At 38.2% G+C, this 10,422-nt stretch overlaps 1 protein-coding gene across 1 annotated transcript in view; it reads left to right on the forward strand.

Moving 5' to 3' along the window:
- COL13A1 (collagen type XIII alpha 1 chain) overlaps positions 1-7,818 on the forward strand; it is a 99,591-nt gene extending 91,773 nt beyond the window's left edge. Inside the window, exons 25-26 of the mRNA XM_087702424.1 lie at positions 6,155-6,193; positions 7,119-7,818. Coding sequence (XP_087558550.1) covers positions 6,155-6,193; positions 7,119-7,121 — 42 coding nt within the window. The 3' untranslated portion in view covers positions 7,122-7,818. The remainder of the gene's footprint in view (positions 1-6,154; positions 6,194-7,118) is intronic.
- The last annotated feature ends 2,604 nt before the right edge of the window (positions 7,819-10,422 follow it).

The raw sequence follows: 10,422 nt of genomic DNA on the forward strand, positions 1-10,422 counted from the left end.
CCATTGATTCTTTAACCTTCGGTATCCAGAAGGAAAGCATATTTCCCAATTCTTTACAATTAAGCCCTACTGTCTGGTTATTCCAGAAAACAAAACAAAAAATGGCTTGTCTTTTTTTCCCACCATGATATCCAGATATCCTGTAAGGCTGTAAGCTGAGTGCATTGAATACATAATTGTTTGCAGAGTTTCTCCACCCAGAAAATCATCTACACTGACTAAAGTAATTCTAGCGGTTGATTTCATGAACAGGGACTCCGAGGTTTTAAAGGCGAGAAGGGTGAGCCGGGGTTACCAGGGCTGGACGGGCTGGATGCCCCTTGCCCATTGGTATGGTGTTACCTTCCCTTTCCGGCATGTTCTAGATTGTGTTGGTTCCCCTGCTCCTGCAAGTCCCTTTCCTTCCCTTTCTAGCTGCTTTCCAGATCATAGATGCTCAGGGTGCTTCTAGGCAGATATTTCAATTCTCTACCCCTTCAACAGGCCTTTTTTAAAACTGAGGTAAAAGATGGAAGGGGGGGGGGATTTATAGGAAACCAGACAGAGATTTGAATGGAAGATGACAAGTGTCAGAATCTTCCATTATGGATGGAGTATAATTACATAGCAAACATGGGGCCAGAACAGAGGTGGGATTTACTTACCTTCCATACTGGTTCACAAATTTGAGCACGCTCTCGTCTGCACATACATGCCACCTTCTGCGCATGCACAGTGCTCCCACAGCCTCCGCTACCAGTTCGCCCGAACCGGAGAGAACGGGCTGAATACCACCTCTGGGCCAGAAGCACCCAAAGCATCGTGCATGACTGCTTCGAAAATGACCTAGTTGCTACTACCATTTTCCTTGCCCTACAAGAGTCAATCCTGGATTTAAAAAAGCTTCATACTTGCTTTACTTCTTCCTCAAACTTACTATCATAACATTTCTTGTTTACTCATCTAAAACTTTTGTCTGCACCCAAAACACCTGGAGGGAAGAAGGCTCTTTGAAAACCCACCAGCCAAAATCCACAAATTTGATCATTTATATCATTTGTTCTTGCTCTTATTTATGGGAGCAGTCTTTTTTTTTTTTCCCAGTCAAGAATCTCCTCTCAGAAGTGATAATATGAGCTTTGGTGGTGCAGTGGTTGGAGTGCAGTTACTGCAAACTACTTCTGCTGACTGCCGGCTGACTGCAATTTGGCAGTTCAAATCCCACCAGGCTCAAGGTTGACTCAGCCTTCCATCCTTCCGAGGTCGGTAAAATGAGATTGTTGGGGACAAGATGCTGACTCCGTAAACCGGTTAGAGTGGGCTTTAAAGCACTGTGAAGTCTTAAGCGCTATTTAAAGCATTGTGAAGTCTTAAGTGCTATTGCTATAATATCAAATTATTTTTTAAAAATGTGTGCTGTCTTTCATTCGTACAAGTAAAATCTAGGACAACACTCAGATAAAATAGTCATAAACAAAATATAATGAAACATAGAAAATGTCACTTGTGTTTAGCTTTGAAATAATCGCCAGGTGTTCTGATAGGACTCTCAACCCTTTCTGCACTAACTCTTTCTATATTATTTTGGAGCAGTTTGATTCATTTGGATATAAGATCTCGACAGTCGTTTCTACTATTTATTTGGGGGGAGTGAACACAGGGAAATCATTTAGTTTAATTTGTTTTCATAAAAATGAGAAGATTCCTTTTTTTAAGGTTTTTTATTTTTCTACAAACACATTGTCATGTGAACAGTGTGGAACCAGAGTTACATTTTAGTACATATAAAACAATACCCTTCATATTCAACACAATTAACAATCTTATAGACTTTTAGTAGTAATCCATATATTTTGTTGAATTATTATATATATATATATATATATATATATATATATATATATATATATATATATATATATATATATATATATATATATATATATATATATATATATATATATATATATATATATATTGTTGTATTTGTGCTGGTAAATAAATAAAGGGAGACTAGTATAGATCTATTTCAAGCTATTTAGCTCTCATCAGCTAGCCATACCCTTACTGGGATTATGGCTAGCTGATGAGAGCTAAATAGCTTGAAATAGATCTATGCTAGTCTCCCTTTATTTATTTATCAGCACAAATACAACACAAATGTAACAAAGGCAACAGTAAAAATATTGAGTTTCTGTCTCGATGGTCTCTTATGACGAGCCGATGGACAGAGAATGGAAGCAGTGAACTTCCTCCCATATTTGGGCATACCAGGGGTTGTGACTTTAAACATATATATACATACATACATACATACATACATACATACATACATACATACATACATACATACATACATATTTGCCAGTCTCCATATTCTTGATATCACTCCTTTTACTACAGATAGAATATCAATAATAATATTTGTTATGTTTAACAAGCTTATATAATTCTAATGGTAATACACTGATTTATATTGGATTATAATCTTCCATTGTTTCCCTTTCTCATTTTTAATTATGCCACTGCTTTATTTTTAAAAATCCCCTTTCCAATCCCATTTTAAAACAAATAAAACAATGTTCATCTTAGTTATATTTGACAAGTTATATAATTCTAATAATAGTAATAATACACATGTTTTGTTTAATTATAATCTTTCATTATTATCTTGTTCAATAATTCAGTGTTGTTTTCATGCCAATCAAATTCTATGTATCATTCCTTTTACTACAGATAAAATGTTGATGCCATATTTGTTACATTTTAACAATTGTGTATGGTTATACAAATAATACACATATTTATATTACGTTATACTCTTCAATCTTTTGCTTATTCAATATTTCTAGATGCTATTTTTAAAGCCACCACCATTTTATTCAAACATATTCAAAATTGTCATAATTAAAAGCCTAGGTCCCCTTCTTATTATTAATTCACTATACATACATACATACATACATACATACATACATACATACATACATACATATAACATTAACCCTCCCATTTTAATTTATTTCACTGTTATTTTAAGGAAATATTCCCCCCTTTTTATCTATCATCTCTCATCCTTCTATCATTGAAGTGACAGAAACACGCAACAATAGAAATTGTTATAGAAAGAATTCCAAGTTACTTTTCCTGTCTTATTTTGAGCGTTGTTTTGGTAAAAAAAATACAGTATTGGATAATTCCACCTTTCCTTAATTTCAAAAAGGACAAATTTAAACCCCTAATCATCCATGTAAGTTTTTAAAATACACAAATTAATTCTATAATTCATTGCATAGGATATGCATAGGATAAGCCTTTGAATAACATATGGAACAGGGGTGGGTTGCTGCTGGCATTACTGCCGGTTCAATGCGCATGCACTTTTGCGCTCCACATGTGTGCGCAGTTGCCCATAAATAGGTCTGTGCATGTGTAAAACATTAAAAAATGAAAAACAAACCATGCCGTGCCAATCCGGGAACTGGTTCGGAGGCGTGGCAGGCCTGGGTCGCTCCCGGTTCTGGCAACCCTGGCCAGCAAACAACTACCAGTTCGTCTCAAAAAATGTTCAGCACATCTAATTTCAATGAAAATTAAAATAGGGCAGTCTGATAGGACTAGTTCCAATCACTTTGTTGCCAAATTCTGTGATAGGATAATCTTCATTTATTGGTGTTATTTTGTAAAAGACATACATATCCATCCTTCGTGTAGATCCAGGAATATATTTTGTAAAATAAAATAACACTTTAAGGATGACACCGTTTTTTCTTCTTTACATTCTTAAATTAATATGCTTTCTGACTCAAGCATGGCAGCTACTTAACATTTGCCTTGCATTTTGTGCAAATTTAGTGATTATGCTATTTCAACTTGAGATACCTTAATTTTTCCTTTTTACTAGTGTGTGTTTCCATTCCCAGCCTTTGCAAAGAAATATACTTTTGTGACCATCTCCTGCTGTTGATCCCTGAATTGTAACCCCTGCCACACTCTCTCTAACTTTGGGGTTTATGTGCCATGCACTACATAATTCTTTCCCATCAATGGGATCATTGTACCAATGGAATCTGCCTCCACTTCCTTAATAGAACCTTAGCTCTTGAATTTTACAGCTGTAAATATTAGGAAACGGTGTTTGGTTTAGAAAGCACCCGATAATGTCAAAGCCAAAATGGTTACTTAGGGTGCTTCCATGCAAGGATTTTGCACCAGCTCTGGTCCTCTGTGATCCCAATATATCAGCAGTGTTTGGGATTGGAGTCAATTCATCTCAGACTCAACCACAATTTATTTGAAACTGACGCAGAACAGCTTTTTCCTGGAAATCCTGTAAGTATATGGAGCAAGTGGACAGACTAGTTCCCCTGAGTGGAAACTCTTAGTACAACACATATTCATAGTCAAGGTTTTTAAAGGAGAATGGAAATTTGAGGGTTTTTGCAGCTCTCCTCAACAAAAGAATCTTTTTTATTTGAGAAGGGCATCTAAACAGATCAAGCCATACAATATGAAGGCTGTGTTGGTCTTATCCACATACCCATTACTCTTTCGGGAGTCACTGAGCTGCATTTTCCCTCTGCATTGAGTTATACAGGTAGTCCTCGACTTAAGACCACAATGGAGGACATCATTTCTTTTGCTAAGCGAGACGGTTGTTAAGTGAGTTTTGCCCCATGTTATAACCCTTTTCCACACCGTTGTTGAGTGACTCACCTGCAGTTGTTAAGACAGTAGCACAATTGTTAAGTGAATCTGGCTTCCTTGTTGACCACGTGACCTGGAGCCACTACAACTGCCATAAATAGGAACCAGTTGCCAAACATCTACATTTTGATTAGGTGACCATGGGGTGGCTGACATGGGGAGGCTTAAGACTTAAGCAGTCTTAAGTTTGAGTTTGAGTTTTATTTAGCTTGTATGCCGCCCTACTCCCGGAAGACTCAGGGCGGCTAACAATAAAAAGGGAAGGGGGGTACAAAAATAAAAACAACAATTAAAAATTCAGCAACAGTCATAACATAGGATGGGGCTGGATAATTCAACAGCCCCAGGCCTGCCGGAACAGCCAGGTCTTAGTTGCTTTGCGGAAGGCCGGAAAGGTAGTAAGGGTCCAGATCTCAATGGGGAGATTGTTCCATAGGGCCGGAGCAGCTACAGAGAAGGCCCTCCCCCGGGGGAGGGTCACCAGCCGACATTGGCCGGCAGATGGAATCCGGAGGAGGTCTAGTCTGTGGGATCTAATAGGCCTTTGGGAGTTGACTGGCAGGAGGCGGTCTCTCAGGTAATCAGGTCCGATACCATGTAGGGCTTTAAAAGTAACGACTAGCACCTTGAAGCATGTCCGGAGACCAATGGGAAGCCAGTGCAGCTCGCGGAGGATAGGTGTAACGTGGGTGTACCTAGGTGCACCCACAATCGCTCGCGCGGCTGCATTCTGGACTAGCTGAAGTCTTTGAATACTCTTCAAGGGCAGCCCCATCTAGAGCGCGTTACAGTAATCCAGTCTTGAGGTGACGAGGGCGTGAGTGACTATCCGAAGGGCCTCCCGGTCCAGATAAGGTCGCAAATAATGGGAAGCCTTTCTGATTTTGATGGACCTAGATTTCACGTACCAATAGATAATAGTGAAAGGCTTAAAGTCAACTAGATCAGTGGTGGGAAACTCAAGACCCGCGGGCCACATCTGGCATGCTAGATCTTAGATCTGGCCCAAGGGGCTACCCTGGAAACAACGATGGAGCAGCCTGCAATGTCTCTGCCAGCAAAAAATGGAGCCCCGGAGTGCTGCACATGGCCCTCCTGAGTTCCATTTTCACTGGCAGAGTGCTTGGGCCACCATAGGTGTCCCCAACACGAGTGACGTCGAGCTGGCCATACCCATCCTGGCCACGGCCACACAGCCCTCTCAGTGTCAAACACAACCATGATGCGGCCCTCAATTAAATCAAGTTTGACGCCCCTGATCTCCCCTGATGGGGAGTTTGGTCATGTATATTTTGCAATATAGAACTTGGCATCACTTTGGCATGCACTCTCTAAGTAAGACGTATTTCATTAGGTTAACTTAGTCCATTGTTTTACATCTTGCACAGATTGTACGTTTATAAAATTTCCCCTGTTTCAGTCTCTTCCTCTTCTTGTGTGTCCTGATTATGTAATTCTCTCTTGTTAGGGGGAAGATGGGTTGCCAATTCAAGGATGCTGGAATAAGGTAAAAAAATCCTCAAAGTGTGGCATGTTATGATAATGGTTTTATTGCATGTTGTGAATATAATAACAAATTATAAAGTATGAAAGTTGTATGGTAACATATTACCTTTCTATTTAATACAATAGGTATATGACTGTTACATTAGATATTACATGTTGATTAGGGCAAAATGATAAAAAAATGTTTTCACTTGAGATGCTACTAAACCTTTCAAAGAAAATTCGTTAGTGGAGGATTTCTCTTCTAAGGCTGGTAGCAGTTCAGAATTCAGAAGAGAAAATTTGTGTGTCTCTAACCCACAAAAGAGGGACATGGTGGCTCAGTGGCTAAGAGGCTAAGCTTGTCGATCAGCAATGGCTGGCAGTTCGGCAGTTTGAATCCCTGGCGCCATGTAATGGAGTGAGCTCCCGTTACTTGTCCCAGCTTCTGCCAACCTAGCAGTTTGAAAGCATGTAAAAATGCAAGTAGAAAAATAGGAACCATCTTTGGTGGGAAGGTAACAATGTTCTGTGCACCTTCGGTGTTTAGTCATGCCAGTGACCACGGTGTCTTTGGACAGCGCTGGTTCTTCGGCTTTGAAACGGAGATGAGCACCGCCACCTAGAGTTGGGAACGACTAGCACATGTGTGCAGGGGAACCTTTACATTTAACTCACCAAAATGGCCATTTAGTGTTTCTTTTTTTTAAAAAGAAGTGATTCCTCGCAGACGGATTCCAGAGTTTGGGTGTATAATTTAATATCACACCAACATTTTTTAAACATTTAGAGATATTTCCATGAATCTAATTATGTATATTGAAATGCTATTCAGAAATATCAAAAATTAACAGGATTGTACCGTATGGGTCAATGACCCCTTAATCGTATACACTTCCAACAGGATGGGTGACACTAATATAGTTTTATATGTTTTTCTTTTGCAGTGAATATTCTAACCATGGACTGGCCTGTGTGTCTGTGTGTATGTTTGTGCATAGAATATTTATTTTTATACACTGTTCTTTTTTTAAAGTACCGACAGATATGCATAAAAAGCTGCATATTTTTTTGTACATAAAATGCTACAATTCCACTTTATAGCTGTCTGCCAGTTGCTTGTATAATTATATATATGTTGATAACTCTGCTTTTTGCATTGTGGAATTCAGCTGCAATATTGGCATGATATTTGTGCACTCAAAAAAGTGTTACAACTTAGTAAGCTATTGAGTAAAGATGCTAGGAAGAACCATTCTGTGTATATACAAAGACCAAAAAAAATGGCAATGAGTGCAAGGACATATTAAAATGCTATGGATTTTTATTATTAAAAGGAAATGAAAAGGCATTTGTAAATAAATTCTATATTGGTATTTGAATGTGTAAAATGAAGTCATTGTAGTAAGAGGTAACTGTGGCAATTCATTTTCATGCGCACTACACACAAAGGGTAGAAGCACAACATTGTTCAAAACTGAGGATAACCAACTAGTCATATGTACACACCCTACAAAGATTGTCTTTAATGAATCAAGACCAAGTTGATTCCCCCCCCAATCAGATTCTGACCAGAAGCACAATTTTTGATGCAAAATTACAGCATTCTTAAATGATAAGTCTGATCAATTTAGCAAATAATGGAAATTTCTAGCATTTGTACATAGCTTTTCAAGAGATCCAGAAACTGCATAGAATGAGCCTTCAAAGAACTATCAGGAATGACTCTGGTCCTGTGCCCCCTCCTCCATCAATTCATTAGGCCCAGTTTTCCAATATCCTTGTGCCACTAGGTCCATTTAATGCTCTGTTGAAGGAAATGTTTTATTGGCAACAATGCAGAAAAGAAGAGGCTAACAAACACACCTTTTTCTCACAGCTGGAAAAAATTTTTTGTAAAGAACTGGAAGGGAAATACACTGCTTTCTCCCTGCCTCATAATATCAGCATCAAGCTAAATAGAATTTGGAAGATTGAATAATGGGTTAGGATTACCATTATTAAGAGCTGTGGTGGCGCAGTGTTTAGGATGCAGTATTGCAGGCTCACTCTGCCCACTGCCAGGAGTTCCATCCTGGCCGGCTCAAGGTTGAATCAGCCTTTCATCCTTCCAAGGTCAGTAAAATGAGGACCCAGATTGTTGGGGAAAATATGCTGACTCTGTAAACTGCTTAGAGAAGGCTGTAAAGCAGTATATAAGTCTAAGTGCTGCTGATAAATTCTATTATTTAAAGTGCATTGACAGAAATTTGAGTGGAGGGAAATTGTATATTGCATGTGTGCATTTCAATCCCAACAGATCATCATGAAAGATCAGGGCTGTAGAAGAAACAGAAATAACACATTATCATTTTCTTTGACTCGTATAAAACTTTCTAAAACTGCCATTTCTTGGGCCCATTCACTTCTATTTCTTCTAGGCAGCTAGCAGTTTGAGGAAAAGCTATTTAGCAAAAATGGTCCCAGAGTTGTGCTATTAGTCCCCTAAGCCACAAGATGGGTGGCAAATAAATTTGATAAACAAATAAATAAATAAAAAATCTAACTCTGTTTTCGTGCCTATATCATAGTTATAAGAACTCCGATTGCCATGTTGTGTCTTCGTTGATCTCAGTGAATACTCTACACTAGTGTCTTTCTCTTAAACTTTTTTTAATCCCAAAATTCCTCCCCACTTTTAGAAATTATAGTGAGTCCCAAAATAGCTTTTTGTTGTAGGGATTATATTTACCAATATTTATTATATTAAAAATTACAATTGGTGTATTTTCTCCCACTATCACTTATAATTGATTTTAATACAGTATTTTTCAACAAAGGCTGGCAAATAATACTGATTTTGTATATCCCTAAGAGGTTCTTGGGGAAGTCCCAGAATTCTGAGGACTACACTTTGAGAAACACTGGTCTATATTTAGTTTAGTTTAGTTTAGTTTAGTTTAGTTTAGTTTAGTTTAGTTTAGTTTAGTTTAGTTTAGTTTAGTTTAGTTTAGTCTAGTTTTTTGTCATTGCACATCGTACAACGAAATTAAATGCCATCTTCGGTGTACATTATAACTATAAAAATAAAAACACAAAAACACATCCTTCACATGCTATGTAATTGAAACCGAAAACCCGATATTGCATTAATATTGCGCTATAACCGTAAAATTCAATATAGTTACTGCCCTGGGATAGAATCTGTTTTTCAGCCTATTTGTCCTTGTTTTTATTATCCTGTACCATCTGCCACATGGTAATAGTTTTAAAAAAAAGGATGCCCAGAAAGAGATGGACCTTTGAGAATGTTTTGAACTTTCTTAAGGCAGCGGGAGCTATAAAGCTCTTCCAAAGAGGGGAGAGGGCAACCAATGATCCTCTGGGCAAAATTATGTTAGACTGGATGTGGGTAGCAAATGCTAAATTTTTGCGTTGTTGTTTTTTTCTAATCTTGGGCAGAATATATTCCCTCCCTCCAACTTATTATCGCATTTCTTTATATTGAATTTTGCTAAACTAACAGAGTTGGTTGCATTGAGGTTTTCTATATTATATTTCTATAATGCAAATTCTGGCAGCCATCACTAACTACAATGGTGTGTAGTGAGATTTAAATAAGTCAATGTGTATACAGGTAGTCCTCGATATACAACCGTTCATTTAGTCATCATCAAAGTTACAATAGCACTGAAAAAAGTGGTGTATAACTGCTTTTCACACTTACGACTGTTTCAGCATCCCAAGGGTCACATGATCAAACTTCAGGCGCTTGCTGACTCGCTTATATTCGTGATGGTTGCAGCGTCCCAGGTCATGTGATCCTCATCTGTGATCTTCCCGGCTGACTTCCAACAAATCAATGGGAGAAGCCAGATTCACTTAATGACTGCATGATTCACTTAACAACTGTGGTGATTCAATCAACAGCTGTGGCAAAAAGATTGAAAAATGAGGCACAACTCACTTAACAACTGCCTCGCTTAGCAAGGAAATTTTGGGCTCAGCTGTGGTTGTAAGTCGAGACTACCTGTACTGCATCTTACTGTGCCACTCAAATAGGTATTTACCACTCATGTCTTAGAGTCATTTGACACAAGATGCCATGTACTTATGGTGCCACTTACTGATTGAGCGAGGAACTGTAGGAAAACTGCAAATATACTGGCTGCAAACGACAATTATTTTTTAAAGTATGGTACAGATGAAAATGGGTGCTAGAAGTGGGCGCTAGCAGTATAAGCCAAACTAAACTTGCAACTAGAAAAGGCA

This window comes from Thamnophis sirtalis, unplaced genomic scaffold (assembly GCF_051295495.1).
Source record: "Thamnophis sirtalis isolate CommonGarterSnake01/CBP01778 unplaced genomic scaffold, rThaSir2_p1.2 scaffold_15, whole genome shotgun sequence".
Classification (NCBI taxonomy): Eukaryota; Metazoa; Chordata; class Lepidosauria; order Squamata; family Natricidae; genus Thamnophis; species Thamnophis sirtalis.